At 35.1% G+C, this 24,758-nt stretch overlaps 1 protein-coding gene across 3 annotated transcripts; it reads right to left on the bottom strand.

The window, feature by feature from the left end:
- Window positions 1–179: 179 nt before the first annotated feature.
- ccdc141 (coiled-coil domain containing 141) lies at window positions 180–24,758 on the bottom strand. 3 transcript variants are annotated; one of them, XM_043248666.1, is made up of 27 exons: window positions 24,360–24,758; window positions 22,297–22,419; window positions 21,077–21,268; window positions 18,559–18,667; window positions 18,117–18,370; window positions 16,813–16,932; window positions 15,901–16,095; window positions 15,057–15,229; window positions 14,760–14,901; window positions 13,963–14,082; window positions 13,604–13,795; window positions 13,328–13,507; window positions 13,018–13,197; window positions 12,779–12,904; window positions 12,503–12,691; window positions 11,706–11,867; window positions 11,307–11,465; window positions 8,363–8,503; window positions 7,983–8,180; window positions 7,503–7,686; window positions 7,213–7,325; window positions 7,046–7,108; window positions 6,105–6,623; window positions 5,219–5,340; window positions 3,497–3,669; window positions 585–724; window positions 180–427 (listed from the first exon to the last, which is right to left on the bottom strand). In XM_043248666.1, exons 1-27 carry the CDS (start codon window positions 24,489–24,491, stop codon window positions 410–412), a joined length of 4,419 nt encoding a protein of 1,472 aa, XP_043104601.1. In that variant the 5' UTR covers window positions 24,492–24,758; the 3' UTR covers window positions 180–409. The 3 variants fall into 3 exon arrangements, with proteins under 3 accessions (XP_043104601.1, XP_043104599.1, XP_043104600.1); XM_043248664.1 differs by having other exon boundaries at window positions 4,520–5,340; window positions 24,360–24,757; XM_043248665.1 differs by having other exon boundaries at window positions 4,520–5,340; window positions 11,316–11,465; window positions 24,360–24,757.

The raw sequence follows: 24,758 nt of genomic DNA, 5'->3' as shown, positions 1-24,758 counted from the left end.
ATGACTAGTGATAGCACTGACGTGGACTTGCAAGTGTTAACATTCATGAGGCAAACAATGTGTACATCTATAACGATTTACGTAGCTTCATGCAGCTAATTTTCCTTCATCCATAACTTATATGCAAACACTTTAAACACTAATCATTATTTGATAGTAACAACTCATGACGATCTTTATGATGATCCACAGCTGTTTTTATTTTTGTTCAGAATGTGTACAATATATCTCGGTACTGGATACAGAATACTTTCACAAGGCAATGTATACCAGGTTATCAGCAGTGTTACAGATATCATAATTATGAATGATTCACAAAGGATTAGAAGATAGAACTCGGCGAACTTATGGGTTTGATTATGGGATTTCCAGATCATTCTTATACAGTATGTTCCATAATCAGTGGACTTTATTTTGGTTTTGGCTTCTGTTAAAAAAAAAACAAAAAAAAAAACACACAAATTATTTAATCTGTTTATGGACACATTTTCTTCTTTCCATTATGTCATTCTCAAAAGTATGGTGAACATGAAACAATTGCCGAATAGCTCAAGTGATCTCAGACTTTATGCTGTTTGACTCACTTGGCTCTTTTCACATGCTGCAACCTTAGTATCTTTCTTGCAGAGCATTTGAGGATAAGTGCAGCGTGAGCTGAGGTCCTCTTCCACTAATAAATTTTGCTCATCCGGTTTGCAGGAGAAGTGTGGATTGACCCTGCGCACTGAGGAAATCGGGTTACGTTATGATTTACTGCATTGAAAAGATGAAGCAGAAATTATCACATTGTTATCTCAAACAAAAACAGGCTAACAAAGCTTTTATAATTTAAAAAGGGTTGTCATACTCCAGCTTGAGCCTCATTAAGCACATTATGGTTTTTCAAAGCTTCTTCATCATTTACTTTTGGAAAGCAGTAAGTAAAAAAGTAAAGAATACTAAAGTCCAGTTAAAAGTGCAGGGCCTGTGTCTGTGAGACAGCTGTATCTGAATCAGCTGGGGTGCAGAATGACGCCTCAGACACCTTCTCAGTAGGGCGACATACCAAGGAAGCAAAGGTGTAACCGGAGAACACTGAGTTATGCTGTGTGATAACAGTAAAATGGCGATGACTAATAGTCATCTTTACTTTACTTCAGTGGGGAACCATTATCCCATGAAATTAAAAGTTTTGTTTTGGATCTTTTACTCTCACTCTCTATCTCTATATAGGCCTATATATATAAACAGTATATCCTATACTGTATTAAAAAAAGAGAGTGAGAGTAAATGCCCCAAAATTTAATTTTTTTTTTTTTTTTTTTTTTTAGCCAATACTGACAAAAATGTCAAAGATTTGATTAGGCCTTATTCTGAATAAAAAATGTAATTCATAGCAATAGAGACAATATTGTAAGTATTTATCACTAGAAAATATACTATAAATCAACAGAAATATCAGACCCAGAGATTGAACTCAAGAGCATATGGATATTAAAACAACACTGACAAGCAACTTGCATGCATTTAACAAAATGAATTGTGATTTGTCTATAAGCTGGTGATTTGTGAGTTGAATATACAGCACTTACCTCAGTCACCACCTACCCCAGATTAAGTTACAGACCCCTTCGCAACCAAAGATACATATGCTAAAGACAGATGACATCACCCTGTCTACAACAGTCCTTTACACTCCCATATTCAAGCTAATGTAAATATGAAGTATTTTGAACACCAATACAATATTACTTGTTTGTATAAAATGATAAGGCTCACTAAATAAGCTTCAGATGAACCACTATGTGTGCTTAAAATGTTAAATTACCTTCATTTATATAAGATAAATAATACATTATGGCTATCGTTTATTGTTGTAATTATGAAAAGCATGATAAATAACAAATATTAACACCAATGCAAAATCCTTTCATCACAATTCTGTTCTAAAAATGTCTCTAATTTTTATTTTATTTGGACCCCGTTTAGTTTAAATATAATGGCCAAAACAAATAAATACATTCTTATAGATTCACCATGGGTTTGTTTAAAAAGAACACTCAAACTCTTTAAAAATAAATAATTTAATTGTAAAATGCTGAACATTCAGAACTGCAACTATAAATAACTGCAGAGCGGACCAAGGCTTCATTGCTATCACAAAGGGAACTGAATGCAGATCCTCTGCTACTTTCATAATATAATAGAAAAAATGCACAATAGTTCAGTTCATGCTAAGTTTTAACATTTTTGAAACCATTATTATAGGGATTTCAATGGTTATGCCAAAATTTACAAATCTGTGGGTAGTTGATGCATGTGTAAATGGTAAAAAAAAGCACACACAATAAACAACAAAATATATGTTGAAATCTATATAAATGTATATTGAATACTAGACCCCTTTTACTGGGGCATGTGATGATGGTCAGTTAATACAGTGAGCATTCAGCTTGATGAAATGAAAGATGTATCATTGTGTCTGTGGCAGAATCTACTTACACTCCGCCCATAAATGCAAGGATACTACAAAAGGAAATTGTTCATTAACAAGTCCAGAGGCATAGATCACAAGCTCAACTCATTTTTGATCGACCTGGGTTCGATTTCCCCTTTACCAAACTTTTTTTTTCTCCATTTTAAAATCTCATATTATATCGGTTAGGTGTAGGGAGGGCTTATATTATCCCAATACCAAAAAATATGTTTTTATTGCATAGTTTTGTAATGTTCTAAAATACTTAGGTGCGGATAATTGCCACTATTTGAAATTAGTATAAAGCAGAACATATTAGCAGAACATCCTGCTATTTTAACATAGAATAAATACAATATATAGTTTTGCACTTACAGTACTAAGCAACTAACTAAAATTAATTATTGCTATAGCTGTGTTCACTGAAACTCTCTCTGCTTTTATTATTTCCATACAGTGTTTTCAATAAGTATGTTAAAAATATAAGTATTTTTAAATACATACATGTTTAACCTCCTTTAGTATTGTTGCACTGTATAAATAGTGGTTTAAGCACTGGAAGTTTGTAAAGTGTAAAGAAAAAGTGACAGAGAAATTAATGGGGGCCTGTGCCCCAGCAGACCTATAGGTCTAGCAACACCCCTGGTCCTATACCTAACCACCATTTTTAAAACTCTTTTTAATTAAATGAAAATATTCTTTCAAACAAGATCATAAGAGCTGCACGCATTATGAATTAATTGCATTTTAAAACTATTAAACTGCTAGTTTAGACTATTTTTAGATGCAGATGATATATCAACTACCCATGTGCTCTTACATTTGTGCAGTCAATAAAGATAGTTAATTCTGTGCACACCAGTGGTTGTGTGACATGAACAAAGTTCAAAAATGAAGAGTCAACATCCATGCGTGTTCCTTATGTTAATGGCAGTGTCCATTATAACAACAGCAGATAGAGAAGCCACAAGAAGAAACAGAGGGTGCCAAAGCAGGTGTGCCAGTCCAGTTTGAGTACATCTAAGTCAGGGCTGTTGTTACCTTTGACCTGCAGCATGGAGCTGGACGTGACAGTGCCAGCTGAATTAGAGGCAGTGACCACATACTGCCCAGAGTCTCTCACTGCAGAGCTGTGAATGAACAACGCATGTTTGCCTTCTTTATGGGATAGTTCTATGTGCTCATCATTGGCCAGTTTGTGTCCATTCTTGAACCTGAACAAAGAGTGAATTATTATGTTACAAAATCACACCACAGCAAAAAAGGGCAAACATGAAAACACACAATGAAAGAGAAAAATTAGAGGTAATGTTAAAGTGGAAGGTCCTAAAGAAGTTACATAAAAAGGAAAGGTTAGCGAAAGGAAATGTGGATTAATAAGTTAGTATACATGGAATATATGCAGGACAATGAGAAAAAAATGTTAGAATGAAGTGAGATCAAAAATAATGGAGGACACATCAACTTTCCTCAACAAACCTGCTTCATGCAGGCAGAAAAAATATTTATGTATCTAATTGTTAACCTATCTGGACTACAAACACATGCTTTTTGATAGATAAATGAAAAAAATGAATATTGATCAAAATGTTGTATAATGAGAATTTTCTACCCATTTGGATGCAGTTGCATTTAAATTTAATAATCTCTATATTACACTACCGTTTAAAAGCTTGGGATTGTTAAGATTCTATTGTTTTTGAAATGTCCCTTCTGCTCACCAAGTCTGCATTTATTTGGTCAGAAATACAGTAAAAACCTTAAGTGTCACAATTCTTCAGAAATCATTCTAATTTAAAGATTGGGGATCAATCATTATCGTTATCAAACATTACATTGTGTTTTGATAATTTTAATGTGTCCTCGCTATATAAAGTTATTTTTATATATATATGTTTGAATGTTTCAACTGTAGTAGAATATTATATTATTAAAAAAATTTTTGCTATAAATTATTAAAAGATATTAGGAATACAATATTATATTACGAAACAACAGCCAGTTTTCCTCCTATTAGCAAAGAATGTTTTTATTCATGGGTCAAGTTTGTTATAAGCTACCCACCATGTTAATGTAGGCTCAGGGAATCCAGTGACTTCCACCTCCAGGGTCACCGGAGAGCCCTCCATTACTGTGGTATTAGACAAGGGTTTGGAGAAGTTAGGGCCTGTGCCACCTGCCAGTTTTCCCATAACCTTTTTAGAAGATGCCAGCCTGATCTCCTCTCGGATGGCTATGGGCTTGCAGAGATCCGAATCCTGCTCTGTGGTTAATGGGGTAGGGGCAGCATGCGTGTTATTGGGCCGAGCGCTGTGGCACTGACTCGAACTAGAATCATGCACACACTTTTGCATCCCGGTATGACTCTCATGCACAGAGTAAAGCGTTTCAGTAATGTTGCTTGGTGGTGGGTTGCCAGATTTGCTTTTTAAGATGCTGGATATGGTGTTTGACATAAGACTTGGGGCAGGTACTGTAAGGGGGCTTTGAATAAAAGAGGACGACTCTGCTCTGAACCTAGCCCCCAAGCAAGTGGTGGGAGATGGGTAGCTCTCGGCCTGACTCGACATCCACTCCCGCTGCCTCTGGTGTAGTGTGTCTCCGTGCTGGGAGTGGGACTGATGGCTGTGCTGGTTAATGCGAAGGCTGTGAGAGCTCACGCAAAAGCCGTCATCAAGGTCATTTTCTGACTGAATAATGTTGGATTCTGGAGTCTCAGATAGAGGAGGTAAGGAGATGTCATCTGGGGATGTGCATTCATACTCATCATTGGAAAGTGATTCCTCAGTAAGATGGTCAGGATGGTCTCCTTCTGGTGCAGGAGCTGCTGGCTCTGGTGTCCCATGTGGCAAATATTCCTCCTCTAAAGAATGATGAGCAGAAGTCTATAGAAACAAAATGTACACAAATAAAGAGGAAAGAAAATCTGTAATTCTCCCTGTAATGTCATTTTGTTTGCCATTTTTAGTTGGTTAGCATTTAAAATCCACTAAAGACAAAAATCTGTTTTGTATATACATTTTACATGTCTACAGAAGCAATATACATTATTTACAATAATTTACAAAATTTACTGTAGCATGAAGATATTGATGTAAAAAAAAAAAAATATATATATATATATATATATATATATATATATATGAAATATATATAAATAAATGTAACCTTTTTAAAAGTTTGGGATCTGTAATTGTTTTAAATTAGCATGGACTCATTACACTGATCAAGAATGACAGCAAATACATTTATAATGTTTCAAATTATATATATTTCAAATAAATGCTGTAAATTAATCAAAATAACTGTTTATGCAGCATCAAATAAACATATTCCAGTGTAATTAACTATAACTATAACTGACAAACAGATATAAACACATTTTTCAGAGGAGCCAAAACACACAAAAGAGACTTATTTAAGTATTTAATTATATTCTGTCAAAGTTATATTGTTAATTGTTGCATGTACCCATTTTGGTTTTAAATATTCCACCCTGTCACATGTTTATATTATCCTAACATATTTACTTACCTCACAATATAATTTAGTAGCACTTCAAAATATTATTTGCCTAATAAAAATGATAAAAACCTTACCTACATGAATAATCAAATGGAAAATGACTCCATGTCAAAAGAAGGCTCACCTTAGAATATAAGTGAAACGGATGATTTCTGCTACAGGCCTGATACTTGTCCTCAGAGTTGGTCTTCTGAACAGCACACTGCAGCTCTCTCTGAAGGTCTATGATGCTGGGACGTGATGCACCTGGATCCCGCGGAGGTGGAGGAGGGGGGGGATGTGGGCTTTCTTGTGAGTCTCTCTTGGTTTGCTGGAGAATGTGACTCTTCTTATCCCGCTCTGCAGGGGAATGGCTTACATTAATGGTGTGAGAGTGAGAGAAAGAGGTCTCTTCTGTCCTCTCTACAGAAGATTTGCTCGTGATGGTCTCCACTTTGCTGGTCTTGGAATAGGCCTCCTGTGTGTACAACCTGGTCTCTGACAGCACTTTTTGATGCTCTGGATGATGTTTGTCTGGCAGATCTTGGCTTCGTGTCTTGCGAAGCTGAGGTTTCTTGTTTTCCGGATTCTTGCCGACAGGCATCTCTTTAGTACAGTGTGGGCCTGTCATCTCAGGGGTATGTCCACTTTCTTTTGGTTCAGGCTGAAAAGGAAATGGAAAAAAAAACTACGGTTTAGGGTTGAGTGATTTTTTTTCTTTAATATTTATTATATATTTGCAGTGTTTTTGCGGATTACAAAATTAAACAACACCGAATAGAGCAATGATTTAAATGCTCTCTTTTTTGCTTACTGTGTTTCCTTAAGAACATCAGTACACTAGTTTTGTGTCTTGTAATTTGTCACAACTTTAAACAGCAAATATGGTGTTAAAGTTTGCATGTGAGTGTGACTCATTTCTATGAATATGTTCACATAATTATGTTGACAGATTTTAATTAATAATCTTGACAGGGTGAAAACATTTCTATTGAATACATTCTGCTGAAATTGTAATTTACCGCATTAATAATTTTGAATGTACAACATAAAATACAACATAATGTACACATTATTGGTGTTTACCGTATCAATGGTGTCTCGTTTGTTGTTGTCTTCAGGTGTTAGAGACTGCTTCAAGGTCTCCAACTAAATAAAGAAATGATGTACACACATTAATAGAAGTACATTGTTAGATATATACAACCGTCACATTAATGTACCAATAATTATGTTTGATTTTTTTTAATCACCTGAAGTTTGGCTTCAAGGTCCAGCAGTCCATTTGACAGTTCTTTTATTGATTCTACAATTTCATGGTGTTTGTTGATCGTTTTCTCCATATATTTCTTTCCTTCTTCAGCACCTACGTTAAAAACAGCAGTCATGCTTTATGGCCAGCAGCTCTACTGCTTGGGAAAAATTTCTAAAAGATTTTAATGGGTTCCTGCAATTACTTTTAAGCAATTTGTTCTATTCACTAAAAGTGTTAATAATAAACACATCTGAAGCAATATTTCAGAATGCATTCTTAATTTCTCACCATGTAGCCGTACTGCCAGCTCTGTGATCTGGCTAATTCTCTCCTCTTGCTGGGGTATTGTGGGCCACACAAATTTTTCAAACTGTTTGTAGAGAGAGGTGACCGCTTCCTTAGTCTTACACTGAGAGGAATATTTACCCACACGTACAATTGTGGAGCTTGCTTCGTCGCACCAGAACTGATACTGTGTTTAAAATGAAAGGTGAGAGGAGAGACTATTTTCAGACACTATTTATAGCCATTTACTGCTTTAAAGTCATACATTTGCGAAAGCAAAGCATATATAATTTGTTTTCAGCTTCCTTTAGCAGCATTATAAATGGAAAGATGTGTAAGTAAGCATAAATACAAAACTTTGAAATGAAAAAAGGAAAAAATCCAGAAATTCCACATCAGGATTATAAAATAAACTATTAGAATTGCTGCTGAATTGTGATAGTAGCGCCTGTTGGCTCATTATATGTTCCCGGTGCACCCCACCTCCTCTAAGGCTTGCTGGAGCTTGACATTCATGTCCAGGTTCTGTTTGTACTCCTCCACTGCCCTGTCAAAATCGCCCACCTGTCTCTGCAGCTCATTTAAGGCATCCTCAATCTCTCTGAGGCTGTTGCCAATTAAATGCCTCTCACTGCTGCTGGATACTTTCAGAGTGAAGGCTTGCAGCTTCTTCTTCAAAACCTACAACAGGGAGGGATTTGGATACATTTTATAAATAGGCAACTGTCAAAACATTAAAAGATGAAGAATCTTCTGCAGGTATGAGTCTGTATTATTCTCTTACTGGGAAGTGAAGACCTTCAAATAAAATAAAAAAACATAATAATAAAACTTTCAAGCTGATTAAAAACGTGTTTCTGTACCTGTAGCTTTTCAATGTATATCTCAATTTGTTGAATCTGATTTTTCACCGCCTTTAAGTTCCTCGACTTCTCATTTTTCTTCAAGTAGTTGAATTTCAGATTGTTGAATTTCTTTTTGAGATCTTTAAAGGACTCTCTCATCTTAAAAAAACAAAAAACATAAATGCAAAGAAATGCTGAAAGACAGCTAATGGTTAAATGAATGATTCACACATAAATAAAGGAATTTGAAAGGAACCTTTTTTCCACATAAAAAGTTCAAAGTGGTCATGTGATCATGCTCAAAAAAAAAGGGAGAAAGTGTCTCAAAAGTAGGACAAATGTATTATGTACTACAAATGTAGTACAAAAGTGTTAATGTTGGCTACAATGGCTTTGTATAATGTATTATTCTGAAAGAAGTTCATTAAAGGGCAATATTGTCAATGTATTTTAGTACTTTTTTTTCTTAGGAATATTTATATGTGAGGTTCGGCTGAGCCCAGGGGGATTATTTTGGAGGGATTAATTGTCAGGCCGGTGGATGATTTATAATGCAGATCCATTTCTGTCCAGCCTGATGAGCTTTTGCAATGGTGTCGTGTCTCCAAATGACAGGCTCAAGTGTCGCCCAAGGACAGCTGCAGCCCAGCATCTAGAGACAGTTAAAGAGGCCTCACAACTGTCTTACTGGATTTTTCCAACAGAGGGCTGTAGAAAAAGTTTCTGCTGCAGCCCAAACAAAGGGATGTGCACCCGTATCTGAAAAGTCAGATACATTCATGCTGTATAACTTTCACATGGCACAATGGTGACTATTAACATCTAAAAAACTTGCCTAAATTATGCTCACTTAACATTTATAGTGGCAGCTGTTTCTCAGGGTCTTGTAAAACGAGGAATGAATTCAAATGAATTATAAATCACAATTTCACAAATATGTAGAATTCTTAAATTAATTTTGGTGAGCATAAAAATCTAATCAACCCCAGAACGTTGAACTGAAAGCGTATACAACTCATTTCATAAAAGAGCTTTTACAGTAGTACCAGGCTGGCTGTAAGTACAGCTACTTTTAGAAATTTCCTTGCTCTATTTAAAGTCTTCCAGCAGTCACACACTGAAATAAAACGATGTCACGTGACACAGAGACCTCAGATATGTATAAGAAGCTTTGAATTCTGCTTCTACTGAAGAACAAGATAGACACTGAGCTTCTAGAAGACTGACTTCCATAAAGAGACCCACAAGCTGCATGAATTTAATACAATCCATGTCTTTGTGTGAAATCTCCTCTTGGAAAGATAAAAGAATATTTAATTAATTCCGATTTCATTATTATGGTCTGCAGAATTTGACAACTCATCACTATTCACAAAACCTTCCAACATGTTAGTTTTTTAAACTTTCTGAAAACAATGTTGAAGGTTGATTATATCTGATTACATTATATGAATGCGAATGATTGTTTTTTGAATGATCTGGAAATTATTAAGCATAAGGACACTGCTTACAATACTTTAAAAATTCCATCAATATAAAAAGTACACTCATCAAATGTATAAAATTAGCCATGTAGCCAATAGTATACATTTATATGTCTTCAAATCTCACTTTTATAAATACTGAAATAAAACAATTGTTGATGGGATGAACTGAAATGAATGAATTGACTAAGCTATTTTAGCTTATATTAATCCTTGTTTTGTCTTTATTTTAAATTAGGTCACTCTTTTTGGAGGCACAACAATTTGCTGCGCTCCCCTAGAGGCCCCTGACCCCCCAGTTGAGAATCACTGCCTTTGCTTACAGATATGGGATAAGTATGATTATTATCCTCTAGAGGGAGACAGAGATTACAATTTTATCACTACAGTAAAATACTGATTTTATAGTAGAAGACATTCTAAAATACTTGCAATTAATTATGGTATCTTTGACCAAACTATAAAATGTTTTTTTTTTTTGTTTTTTTTTTTAATTATCTGCAATCAGCAACAAAAAAGGCAGAATACGAATATGTGCATCCTTCATAAACAGAAACCAATTTGTGCAATTAAGCAAAATATTAAAGAACATCATGAAACTAACTTATAAGGAAGGAAACCTATCTGATGTTCTGTGGCCTGTGAGGTTTGCGGTGTAATCCTAGGGATTGAGTGTTGGATTTTGTGGCTGCGGGGTGGCAAGTATGTGATAAGGGTGGAATCCTTTCTGCTATCTGAAGCGATGAGAGACAAATGGCAGGATCCCTCAGTCAACACAGAGAGAGACAAACCCTGCAGTTCACAGACTAAATTTAACAAGGCCAGACAAGCTATAAATAATTCAGGGAGAGAGACAATGATAGTCAGCCACAAAAGACCAACAAGTGTGCTTCTGAGCCCTGGTACTGTGCGCTGGGAAAATTACAGGCAATAAAGGCATAAGGAATCAAAGCTTCAGTGATGTTTTAAAATAAAAAAATATTTGTACTATGAAAAGATACTAACTTCCAAAAGGAATTTATTCCTCAGTGAAAACAAGAGTGTGGAACTTGGCTTGGAAGCTGGCTTGTTCTGTACTTTTGTAACATCATTCTGATTATTACCATGATTCAGAATACATCTGAAAATATGACTTTTGACACTTTGTAATAACCCTTGTACAATGCAATGCAGGCTTTGAACATTAAAAACTATATTGAACCCAACAGTCTTGTTTTACATGAACAGGGTTAGGGGCCGTTTGCACTCTTAATGGGAGAGAAAGTCCAAAATGGTCTTATGATATAACTTATGATTGTTTAGTATGGGAATCATAAAATTATTTTAGTGGACCTTAAAGATAACTGTTAACATCACATGATGAAATCAAGTCACATAATGACAAAAGAAATTGCACAGTGTGTTTCCTGGATTGCAAGATTCAGACAAGATTAACAGAAATTAGTGATTGATCCAAACATCGACTAAAACTCACTTACAAATCTTACCTCGCCAATCTCTTCCTTATAAAGGCAGAAGTGGACATTTCTCATCAAGCTCTCTTCGCATTTGTTAGCCTCAGCAATCCATTCAGTGCTTCCTCTCTGTAACTTTTCCAGTTTCTCTTTTAACTGCTGCACTGACAACACCAGCAGGCGCTTGGAGCATAAAGAATGGAAAAGAATGATCTTTTACGAAACTTGTTACATACTATTTCTATAAAAGCAACAAGCACTGGTATGTATTTATGCACGACAAAGCAAAAAAAGCATCAACATGATTGTTCCACAGGTTTTGTTCACATTATGTTGTCAGTTTCGTGTAAGGAAATCCAGAGAATGCATGAAATCTTTTGGAGATAATGAGGGCATGCAATATTTCTTAAGCCATTGACACACCGATTGCTTTACGGTGCTGGTGAGATCTGCACCCAGTGAGAGGGCCAGCTTGTACAGATGATGGATGTGCCTCTGCCTTTCCTGATGCTGAGTCAACTGAGTCCTGGCCTGGATGGTGTCACTGAACACAGTCACTGGTTCTGTATGTAATACAGTGTCCAACTGGAGAAAAAAAAAGTTTTCTTTGGCTACACATTTAGGTAAATATAATATAATATAATACAATATTTAGTGCTGGGCAACAATTAATCATGATTAATCTCATCCAGAATAAAAAGAACACACACACACATATATATATATATATATATATATATATATATATATATATATATATATATATATATATATATATATATATATATATACACACACACAAAACGTTATAAATATAAATATAATATAATATAATATAATATAATATAATATAATATAATATAATATAATATAATATAATATAATAATATTGCCTATTAATAAGGAATATGAATAAAAATGTTAAGAAATTATATAAGAAATTATTCTCAATTTATATTTATTTTATTAACAAATTAATAACACAAAATGTAAAAAAATGTTTAGCTTGTTCAGCCGTCTGCAAAGCCATTAGTGACTTTGAAAATGCTTTTAATTTTTCTTTAAACCGTTTTTTCCCTACACCTATTATTTCTCATAATCCATTAGAATGAGTAGGTGGCTGACCTTTAACAGTACATTAATTAATTTTGGTTTTTAAATCCTTTACAATCTCTTTTTAAATGATTCTTTAAAGATTTCTAATAGAAATGAGACTTTACCTCTTGATAGAGCTGATGAAATTTACTGGCCATACTAAGAATGGTTTCATACTCTCTGATTTTATCTCTGACACGCTGATGTAGCTGTAGGAGCTCAGAAACTCTCTCATTCTTCTCTTTCACAGGAATTCCCTTTAAGCCTAGCAGCTCCGATGTCTTAACCAGGAATTCCACTTCTGCAGTCAGTTGCTGTGAAGTTTTTAAAACTGAGGTTAGTTATACAGTTGTTAAAACAAAGCATTTGCAATAACGAGAAAGCAAAAAGAATAGTCTTACCAGGAATTCTGGCTTTACAGCACTGAGGTTCTCCTGTAGTTCAGACACAAACTGAGAATCACCTCCCAAATCTACCTTTGAAGCCGGAGCAAAAATCTCCTCCATTGCCTTTAAATCATGAAGAACCTGCAGGCAATAATGTTATTTATGTTTTGCTGAATAAGTTAAATAGCATCCTTTTTAAATATTCAAAGTTGCCTCCGTAAACTGATGTAATTATGAACAAAATCAAGAGTTACCTTTTTAAGTTGATCTTTAAATTTTTTCCACTGCTTCTTCACAGATTTCATCTGACTATAATGTAGTTGCCAGGATGTCCATAAGTCTGTTAGTTTAGATTTCTTTTCGGTCAGTGTCTCCATGTGCTTTTCTACAACATGTCCTGCTGCTTTAATGTTTAGATTCAGGTTGCCACTGATCTGCAATAAAAAAAAAAATCTATATATCTATATATATATGCCTATATATCTAAGGAGATTATACCGCAAGGACACCTCCATAGATTTGCAAAGAGTACTAGTTGTAAGATTGCTCTACAAAGGTTCTTACCATGTTAGAAGAGTTAATAAAATTGTTGCCCTGGTCCTGCATGATGAAAAACTTCTGCAGCAGTGACTGCCACTTAGCATCTAACATATCCTTCATGGTTGCACCTGCTCCTTCATTTTCCTCCACTTCCTCGGGCCCGCTCTTATAGCAATCCTCAAGTGTCCTGATCTGTTCCTCAACCTGTGCCACCACACAAAATTCATCATTGGAATATTGTTTTTACTCTAACTGGACACAACAATACTGTATATGCATGTTCTAAATATATAACCATACCTCATCTGCACTGCGCAGAAAGTCCACATAGGGTCTAAGGCTTTCCACATGAGATGAAATGTTTCTTAGCAATGTTTTCATCTCCTCTGCCAAAAGTGAAGCTTTGTTAGATAACTCAACAGCATCTGTTGATTCCAGCCCCTTTAGTTGGTTTATAAAACCAGCTATAGTCTCGGATTCTATCAAAGTATCCTGCAGGATAAAACACCATTCAGAGAAAGACCTGATTACTATGAGAAGGTTTTAATATGAGAAGATCTTCATAGTATGTTTACTTTTTAAGGATTGTATAAAATGGTAAAACAACTTGAACTTTCAATTGCATATTGTATTTTCTTTCTATATACGCATGAAATCACCTGAGACTGTGAGAGTAGTTCAACATGTTTGTTAAGGGTGCCCTCAGCCTCAGTTAAAGAAGAACCAGGCTCTGTGCTGGAAGAAAGGACGCTGTTGCTGCTCTGAATCCAAGTAGAGACCTGCAGAGAGTTTGACAAGAATCAAACTATATATGCGCTTTTAAAGGCATGTAAAATAGAAAACAAACAAATAAATAACTAGTGTTTGCTTTGTTTTTCAACAGCATAAAAATACAAATGAAATTAATAATATAATGGCACTAAATAAATAAATAGATCCTTTATAGTTCTTACATCACTGAATTATTATTTTTTATTATTAACGGGTAAATATATTTGACGAGAAATTGACGTTTCATGGCATTACATACTGCATATGTGACCCTACCCTAGACCACAAAACCAGTCATAAGTCTGAATTTATTTTTACATTTATATTTATACGTAAACTGAATAAATAAGCTTTCCATTGATGTATGGATTATTAGGATCATATTTGGCTGAAATGCAACTATTTTAAAATCTGCAATATGAGGGTGCCTTTAAATTGCCTTTAAAGTTGTCCAAATGAAGAGAAAGTTCTCTATACTGACAAACTACAACGTTTTTACTAAAAATCTAAATTTGATCTAATAAAGAAAAAAAGACCTACACCTTAGATGCCCTTGGGGTAAGCTTGTTTATCATTATTATTATTAAATTATTGTTAAAAAAGTGCCACAAAATTGATGATACACGACAATCGCCCTCAAATCTGTGTTATAGATACATACACACATTACCACATTTTTCAATACCTTATCCACCAGTTCTTCAAATGAAGACACCAGCTGCTGCCGTTTGCCTGTTAACTCTCTGTGAGCGTGACACTCATGGCTCAGAACATCGATTCTCTCTTTGATGTATCCCAGCATCCTTTGCAGCCCTCCAACTTGGCCACTAACAAACAAACACATATGCGAGTCATGGATGCCTGACACTACACAGAATATCTCAATCCTTTTATCAATCCTCTGAAAACCCTGAGTCTGGATATCTGCTGTGATAGGGTCTTATTTTTAACACACTGCAGCATCTGCTCTTCGTCTTCTCACCTCTGTGGGTCGAGCTTCTGAAGTAACAGCTGACCTCTCTGAAGAGGCTCGACAGAGGCGTCTTTTATACTCCGTGAATACTCATCATGTTTCCTAGCCAGTTCAGGTAATCGCAGAGGCTGATTCTTCAGTTCCTTTATAGCAATCTCTATGGTGCCCAGCACCTCAAATGCCTGGAAAAACATTACATTTCATTTATTTGCTATTAATTACACATTATATTAATTATATATATTGATTAGGTCACACCTTATTTTATGGTTACACCTATTAGTTCCTTATTAGCATGTATATTACTATACTATTAGCCATTTATCAGTGCTAATTGAGCACATATTAATGTCTTATTCTGCATCCCTAATCCTAAACTTAACAACTACCTAAATAAGTGTCAATAAGCAGCAAATTACAAATTTACTGAGGAAAAAGTTGTAGTTAATATCTAAGCGTTACCTATTCTAAAGTGTTACCATTTATTTTTTATTATTATTAACACAAGTTCTTTGTAGAACAAAATGTAACACTATCTGCAAGTAATATTAATGTCAGATCTTTACTCAAAGCCTTAATAAATAAATAAACAAATACATATCAAATTCCAGAGGGAACCCATGCTAAATAAATCCTTGATATCATGACAATGTGTCTCCATAAATCACTCGCATTTTACATCTCCACTAGGGGGTACTACCATCAACCACTAAAACAAATGACAAAAGTCACTAGAGTGTGGTCAAGAAGAAATATAGCTGCTGAAGTGTTTACCAAGAGTTAGGGCTCTATCAGCTCAGTTATCCAAACCTCAACTTAGTGAAAGCATGTGAAGTGCTACTATGTTACATACTTTATTAGCACTGCTGTAAAAGGCATTGCTCTCCTGCAGCTGAGCGAGGCGATTCATCATGAGGCTCCAGAACTGCTCGTGTGTAGCTTTGAGTTTTACACTCTTCTCTGACAAGCGTTGAAGTTGTGAGCACTCATTCGAGGAAAGCAGATCTGACGCATGCTGTATCAACTTCTCAACCAGCACACTCCAGTCCTGAAGAAAGATACATGAACCAAAAAAAAAGCTTTGGACACCTAATGAAATTACCCTTTTTAACTTTTATATAAAATAACATCTTTATTTTATTTTTAAGAATATGTGTTATAATAATATAAAGCACTTCTATAAGGGTATTAGGCTTTCAGTAATGTGCTGTGGTCAGGCACTTACACTTTATTATTATAACTTAATTATTTACACAATGGCACAGAGATTAACAGTACAGAAATAAAGACCTAATGTTACTTTAGCTGTTGCTGAATAAGAGCGAGAATTAGCTTACATGATGGTTCTAGCTTAAAGTTAATAAACTAAACTACCACACACATTTATGTAATTATATTTGAAAGATTACTATGCCTGTGTTGTTTTTGCCCACCAAAATTATGTCACAAATGATGTCCTGATTGAAAGTGATTTAACAAACACTTAGGGTAGAAACAAGAGGACATAAATGACTAAGTACACATCAAGCATAACACATGTTTTGTTTGAAATATTTTGATTGCAGAAAGGTAAACACGTTTTTTTTTTTTTTAATAAAAAAATGGCAGTATCCCCACTCAAACCAAATAACTGAAGGAGAAAAAATAAAAAAATAAATTATATATATAGCAAACTATTCTAACTTGAAAAATTTGAGTTTTATATTTTCTACAATATATTAAAGTATATTTTATATGTTCGTTGAACTGTGTAGTGATCTCTTACCTTGGATTTCTGTTCAAACTCTTTGTATTCACGTAGTAAGTCCTCATTTTCTGACAAAGATGAACCTAGCTGACTGTTCGCCAAGAACAAAGTAGCCTTTTCCTTAAACCACTGTATTACCTGTTTAAAAGCACATATGACACATAATGCATATGTGAAAAAAAAAATTTGACAATGATTCGATAAAAATATCTCTATGTAGCTGGATAATTCGATTCACAGTGATTCCTAAAAAAAGAAAAAGTTTAACGTTTAATAAAGTTTTAAATTTAACATTGATAGGCAAAGCATTAGTGCCCTTTAATGAAAGCGAAGTGAGTTTTCCACAGGGATCATATCAAACGCAAGCATGTGCCCTGTCCCCTCTCAGCATGCTAAGTATGCTGGCCAGTTATTTTAGTTCAACATTTTTAAAAAGGCAGACAGTCATCAGTGTGTTTTCATGCTGAGTGCCTTTGAATATGCTTGAATATCCTTTACCATGTGAAAGTTTGGACAATCTACCATGACAATCTACTCACAAAAAATCAGTTTATGATAGCTATATTTGTCATATTGTATTTCATTAAGGTATCCATTACACAAAGGCAGTAAAATTCTTAGACCTCATGCAGCCTTGAGAGATTTTTTCAGGTTTGTGATGCCTCTGTATTTTCAGCAGCCATTAAAGGAATAGTTCACCCAAAACTGAAAATTCTGTCATCATTTACTCACCCTCACGTAGCTCCAAACCTGTATGAAATGTTTTGTTCTGTTGAACACAAAGAAAGATATTTTGAAGAAAGTGTGTAACCAGGCTGTGTTGGGTCACCATTGACCTCTTTAGTTTTTTGTTACCATGGAAGTCAATGGTGACCTAAACAGCCTGGTTACAATCTTTCTTTATGTTCAGCAGAACAAAGAAAATCATAAGATTACTTGAAAGTAAATAAATGATGACAGAATTTGAACTATTCTTTTAATACAGTCTTCAGTGTCACATGATTCTTTGGAAACATGCTGATTTGCTGATTCGTAATTAAGACTTTATTTAATGATCATCAACGATGCTGAAAACAGTTGTTTAATATTGTTTGTGGAAACAGGTTTTTTTTTTCAAGATTCTTTAATGAATAGAAACGTAACGCATCCTTACTGAATAAAGAATTAATTTTCGAAATCAAACATGAAAAGAGACCCTAACCTTTTAAATAATAGTATACTTAAACTGGTGCATCTGATGCCATATTTTTATGCGAATTTACTTTAATCACAGGACAGCTAGTTTCTATAATAATTAACCTTTTTTCTTAAGAGTGACTTACCTCCTGTTCCTGTCTCTCCCACTGTCGAATACGGCAAATCGTTTCCAGCTCATGCTTTTGGAGTCTCATGCAAAGGTCCACTTGCCGGCGTCTGTCCTGCAGAATCTCCATTAAACCTTCCACCTTTCCAAAGCTGTTCCAGGCCCCGCGAGAAGCTATACCATACTTCAGGGCCTGCTGGGACTGGAAGTCCTTCAAAAATTCCAGCAACTCACGACTCTTATTTAACACCAGCATTGATTTCTCCAACATCCCTGAGAATAGAGAACTAGCTTTTTAAAATGTACTGGTGTTTTATTTTACAGCATGCGTGACAGATAACAAAAAACCTCTTCTATATCACATATTTGAAAGATATTTTGTATTGAGAATTCCAAAAATTCCTGACATAAGCTCCTATGCCATCACACAAAATGACAGAACCAGGAAACAAAGATTATACCTCTTCTAATATTGCTGTGTCTCTGAAGCAGTTCATTCATGTTGTCTACAGTGGCTGATTTCTGACCAACACTCTGAAAGTCTTCAGCTTCATCTATCCTGATGGCAAACTGTAATAAAAAAGCAGTAAGATTAAAAGGCCAATATAAATTTAAAATCAAAATGGCTAGATATTCAACTAAATCTTACAAAGGATGTATTTATTTGATCAAAAATACGCTAAAACACTAATATTGTGAAATAATACTATGAGTTAAAATAAAAATATATATATTTACAGTCATGGCAAAACAATATATATTCAAGATACTCTAGAAATCATGCAATTTTTGTCAATCAATTTAATGCATCACTGCTAAATAAAATAATTGAAAATAATTTAAGATGTTTACCCACCCTAAATATTTCAAGCGTAGTGTAAATAGTTTCAAAATAAAATCACAATATCAAAGTGAAAAGTATGTGTGTATTGTATGAAAATTTGTATGCAACAACAAACATGCAAACAGTGTAGGCCGATATCTGGTAAAAACTGATATCTGAGATCTGGTATGTTACATTTCCTTCAACATCTGCCTGGAAACACTGTGTGTTCCGTGTAGCCAGCTTCTGGTGAATGACAATCATGTTACATAAATGGCAGTAGCAACCTTCAGCAGATGAATGGAGTCAACTCCATGTACATCATCATCGACTGTAATTTAGCAGGAAGCATGTCTGTTGAAACGTTATCAGCAAAACAAATATTGCTCTGAAACATGCACATGCTTGAGCTTATTTGCACAACCACATTTTTTTTTTCTTTTTGCTACTGTCAAACAACAGCATATGACCTTGATGATGAATCATCTTCTTTTATCTAGAATATCTAACCGAAGCACATATCAAAATAATGTGACTGACTATGGCTTCAGATTGCTGAAGATAAACGGAAACAGCAGTTCACTGTTAAAAACAACAACAAAACAAATACACAACATTGCATGTTCAGTCAGTATCAAATGGCACAGTGTTCCCCAACTTTAAAGCTGTAAAAACAAAAACCATTCATTGTATTTCTACACGGTGCAGCACACTCCCTGTAGCACGTCTAACCGTCAGGGACAAACCTTTTTTTCTCCATTTAAATAGTTTTTTTAAAAGCCAGTAGTTATGAAAATAATCACGTCATGTTTGGAAAACGTTCCAAAATTTGAACAATGCTCTTTTCAAGTCAGAAAAACGCACTGCTCTTATGTACAGCAACACCTAACGCTTGTAAAAAAGGTGCATTATATAGCGCAAACAAACAAAGCAAAACACAGTACAAACAAAAATGTCATAATTTCAATAAGAATCTACTTGATCGAGAATTAAGAGTTAAGAGTTAATCTTCTGTATTGACCAACCGGAAGCTGCTAGCATTTTGTGGGAAGAGTGTGCTGCTGCCTTTATTTTGCAATATACGGTTTAAAATTAAAACAAAGTACAGTACACTTTCTTTTTATGTGATGAACTACACCTTTAGTCGACCACGCTGCGTTTTCATAGCCGCATTTACGATACGATTAAATTTGGTTCATATGTGACGATTTGGAAACAAAACATGGTTCACTTAGGGGTAGGAGTTTATATAAATGCATGTCCGAGGGGAACTTACTGTCTTTAGAAAAGTTTAGATGGTATTTTTTCACTTCGTCTTCCTTCTGTGCAATGCATATTAAAAGTCATTGATACAGCGTTGCTTTGTTTACAGATTTTCCTAATCAATGAAAGGCGTTAAGCGCCGCCTGCTGGCAAAGAGTGAATCTGCGTCTCATTCTGCTCGTCTGCGGTTTTTGTTTCAAATTTTTACACGTATTTTTACACGTAGCCTACAGTTTCACAAAACTGAAGTCAAACCATTCAGGTTTTGTTTCACGTTTCGAAGTTAGATTAAACTTGGATTAGACTTAAATTGCTCATGTTGCACGTGTACAACTGATTTTTTGTTTGGATCATTACATTACATTTTTATTTGTGTTACTTTATTAAATTTTATTACTTTATTAATTTTATTTGGGTCGTGTTTTGTTGTCATGTCAATATTTAATTATTTTGCTGTTTAGCAGATGCTTTCATCCAAAGCGACTTACAAATGTGAACAATAGCTTTCAAAATCAACAAAAGAGCAATAATATATTAGCATATTATTATTATTATTAGAGTTATATTTTAATTTCACAAAGAAACATACAGCATTTTGTCAAAGCAATACGAAAAGGACACGTTTAGCTGATCATTTGTCTTAAATGTCATTTTGTCAAAAAAATTAAAAATAAAATCAAACCATGAGTTAACACTACATCCCTCGTTACATTTCCGGTAAATTACCTTTTAGCCTAGAGAGGATTTGAATTCTGCATTTTTTCACATTACCTAAAAGGGGAAAGTTAAAATAGATTCCTTACGATAAGGCATTAATCAACATCTGCGGTTTTCCTACAGCGAGTCTCTGATGGTTCAAGTACTTCAGCAGGTTCTACATAAAACCACATTACCTCCAGAGCACACTCAAAAAAATGGCACGCTAAGATCAGGAGCGATCTCCTCTTCTCCAGGTGGGCCACCAGTGTTTTCCATGCCTCGCTGAGAGAGACAGCCATGGCCTCGTAAACCAGCTCCTCTCCTTCCTTCTGAGCTGCTGTTTTATCAGCCTCCTCCAGCAAAGCCCACACACCTCCTTCATTTCTCTGTGTAAAATTGAAATTCAATTATTAGACATTGCACATTGCCCTAGTCTGTAAGTGTGCACAGCTTTTACTTTGATTTAAACTCTAAACAAAAAGCAGCCCCCATGCTGATTAGACACGCATGGTGGGCAGATGCGCATAAGTACATGATGAAATGTTTGGTAACGTGCAATACATTTTAACTGGTAGAGGATTTTGTTCTGATTAAAGGCTGCGCTCTTCATTCTGAGCCTGTAGTTACTTTTGGTCAGATAGTGGCTCTGATGTTTTTTCACTTATAGCATGGAAAATATAACAAATATAGCAAGGAAATGCTTCTGTAGTGTATAATTGTATGTTCAGATCAATATTCGGAAGACGACTTGAAGAAGCAAGGAACTGTCCTTGTAAGGTCTGAAAGCAACGCTTTGTGGCATATGCCTGATGTAATGCCAGCTATTTGGATCTGGCAGTATAAAAGCGTACAAAACGTCTTATGAAACTGTACACAAAATGTTTAACATCTGTTATTAATTTCTATTCATTAAAAAAAGTTTATTTATACCCTGCAAATGTCTTTATGATTCAACAGCAAAACATTCATCATGAATGGAATCATTCACTAAACGAAGCAGATTAACAACGTTTCTATTTCAAAAGCTCAAATGAAACGTTGAAGAACCTTGAAGTCGGTGGGTCTTAAATATAAAGTTCAGGAGCTATAATGATGCCTCCAACAATGGCACCAATAACGTTTGTAAAAATCCCATAAATCATCTCCTCATGGTTCTGTAACAAGAACATGCTTAAGTTAAAGCTATTAGAATAAAAGTATCAATCCCATTATAATTGGGATTCATTATAATTGGCTGATTTTGAAAAAAATCATTATAATTGGCTGATTTTGAAAAAAAAAGTATTCAAAAACTATTTGTATTTGTTTACACAACCACTTTCAAATAAAAAGGGTATAAACTACTACTATAGATTCAACTATTAGGCTTTAAGATTAAAACATTTTTGTTTTGAGTTGGTACAGTAGAGATTACCTTAAGTTTAGCAAGGAGCTGCTCATGTTCCTCTAGAAGCTTTTTGTTCTCATCCTGGTTGTTTCCGATCTCCAGAAGGTTGGGTTGTGCTTCTGTCAGTTGTAGATGCACCAGCTCACCACACTTTAAAACACACACACACACATGCACGCAATCCAAACACCCGAGAACATGTTAACGTATGGCTGTGCTTCTGCACATTCACCTCTAGCATCCCCGTGGCCTCAAGTGCATTTCACAGACTGTAAACAAGACTGAAAGAAGGTCCTCCACTGGCCCCTGACCAAAGAGCACTTCGATTTCATTGCAAAGCCCCCTCAGTAAATTCTCATCCGATAAATTTCAACTCCCAAAGCAAACTTTGGCATGCAAATTGCGCTGATCTTAAAACTGCATTGCAATTTGTACAGGGAGGGCCATTCTGAGGGTGAATGAAATGTGGAGCTGCCACAGCTGCCACAGCCTGTCATGTTTGTTAAACAACTGCAAAAATACAGTTTAAGGTATGCAGACTGATGGCTAATTATCATTTCTGTATACATTAAGGCTGCTTATGGGGTCTATTGCAGGCATCTGGTGGTTTTTAATAACAGCACGCATTAACTGCTGTGTGTGTGTGTGTGTGTGTGTGTGTGTGTGTGTGTGTGTGTGTGTGTGTGTGTGTAAACTACCAGCCGTATAAACAAGGAATGAGATGAATACTACACCTACAAATCAATTATGTCAAACCTGCAACATATATAGGAGGAATAAATAGATTTGAAAGAGGGAAGGAAGGAAGATTGTCAATTAATAACTTAAATACACTCTTTTCTCCTATCTATTAAATGACTAAACTTGGAGGATTGGAAAAAGCGTAAACGTTTACGGAGCTTTTCATATCCAAACAGAGAAATATAAGATAATAAGGAGTGTATAGGAAAAGTACGAAACAGCAGACTTTCATTTTGGGCTGAACTATTCTTTGAAAAAGCAGCTGGATCAAGCGTACATTAGACAATAACAGGACTCTTAAATCTAGGCATAAGCTTGACCGGTCAGGGAATCTTTATGAATAATTCAGACCATCAGGAGTTTGGACCATCACAGAGCTCTGTGTTTTTCTCACAGCTGTTTTTGCCTCCCCATTAAGTCACTGCATCAGGCGTTATATGGAATATTCACATTCCATGGAATCCTCTCACGGAAAAACAATAAGGTTTTATTGATAGCCCAAGCCAAGATTCTGTTGAATACCCTGAACTGTGTGCTCATAACATCACGGGTGAGAGCAGTTTTCTTCCATGATTGCAGCGGTGCTTTTGGATAAAGCAATGACGTGAGTTCAACATTGCATGCAGCCGTACAATACTATTATTCATTCAAAGATATTATCATGAAAGGAATAGTTTACGCTAAAAATAAAAATTCAGTCCCAGCTAGGCATTGTTTTTATTGTTTAACTAAAACCTGCAATTGTTTTTGGTTGTGGTATAGCTGTTTATATAATTCAAAATCTAAATTATATACATATTAATAAAATACAAAACTATTAGATCAAAAATTCAATTCAAACGGCAACTAACTGAAATAAGCTAAAGTAATGTATTTGTAAAATTACTAAAACTATTAACAGTCAGTAATTTAATATAAATAGAAATTAATGAAATAAAATACAATATTACATTTATAAACAATAAAAAATGTTCACTGGCAACTGAAGTAGGCTACTAAAACTAATACTAAAACTGGTACAAAAAGCAAAATAGATAAACATTACAAAGGCACAAAATTCAAGTGACAACTGAAAATACAAAAATAAATGCTAAAACCTGTAAGTAAATACTACAATATGACTTCAGCTGGGAAATTTTGCTAAATTGATTCTTTTGTGTTGCACAGAAGATTTAGAACAACACGGGGGTTACTAAATAACTTTTATATTTGAGACAATTATCCAATTAAGCCAAGACAAGTTCTTAACTGAACGGTAATTAACGGTAAGAATTAAAAATGACAATCATACAGTTCACATCATCAATCTACATAAAGCTTTGCAATGTAAAGCAGAAAAGTTTAAATACCTTGAGTACTGCTACAACAATCTGGGCAGTTCCAGCCTGTACAGCCACAGTGCTGATAGTTGTTGTGGAAGGCTGACCTCCAGCATTACCTTCACTGGACATTGTGGAGACTGTTCCCTCGAGTCCACACATCCAAGAACCTGAAAGGTCAGAACAAAGCTCGGTACACACAGGTTTGTGCTGTAATCCAAATCTCCCCTTTTTCCAAAGTCCACAACTGTCTCGACAGGCGCCTAAACCCAAACAGAGTGAAGTCTCTGGGGTTTTTAAAGTGACATGGCCCACGTCCACATCAAAGCTCCACTTGCCCTGCAGGTAAACTCTACAACCCCTTAAAGGTCTTTCAGCATTGCTGGGCTCTGGCAGGCTCCACCGGGGCCACTGGCCTGAATGAAGAGT

Source organism: Puntigrus tetrazona, chromosome 9, assembly GCF_018831695.1.
Source record: "Puntigrus tetrazona isolate hp1 chromosome 9, ASM1883169v1, whole genome shotgun sequence".
Lineage (NCBI taxonomy): Eukaryota > Metazoa > Chordata > Actinopteri > Cypriniformes > Cyprinidae > Puntigrus > Puntigrus tetrazona.
This window is presented reverse-complemented; position numbering and strand designations above follow the sequence as displayed.

Excerpts from the sequence above, each read along its gene's own strand:
- ccdc141 (XM_043248664.1), bottom strand. The coding sequence starts at position 24,491 with ATGTGTGGACTCGAGGGAACAGTCTCCACAATGTCCAGTGAAGGTAAT. Across the intron at positions 7,326-7,502 it reads GCTGGCAGTACGGCTACATG|GTGCTGAAGAAGGAAAGAAA; the intron begins GTGAGAAATTAA and ends TTTTTAACGTAG. Across the intron at positions 6,624-7,045 it reads AACGAGACACCATTGATACG|CCTGAACCAAAAGAAAGTGG; the intron begins GTAAACACCAAT and ends TTTCCTTTTCAG.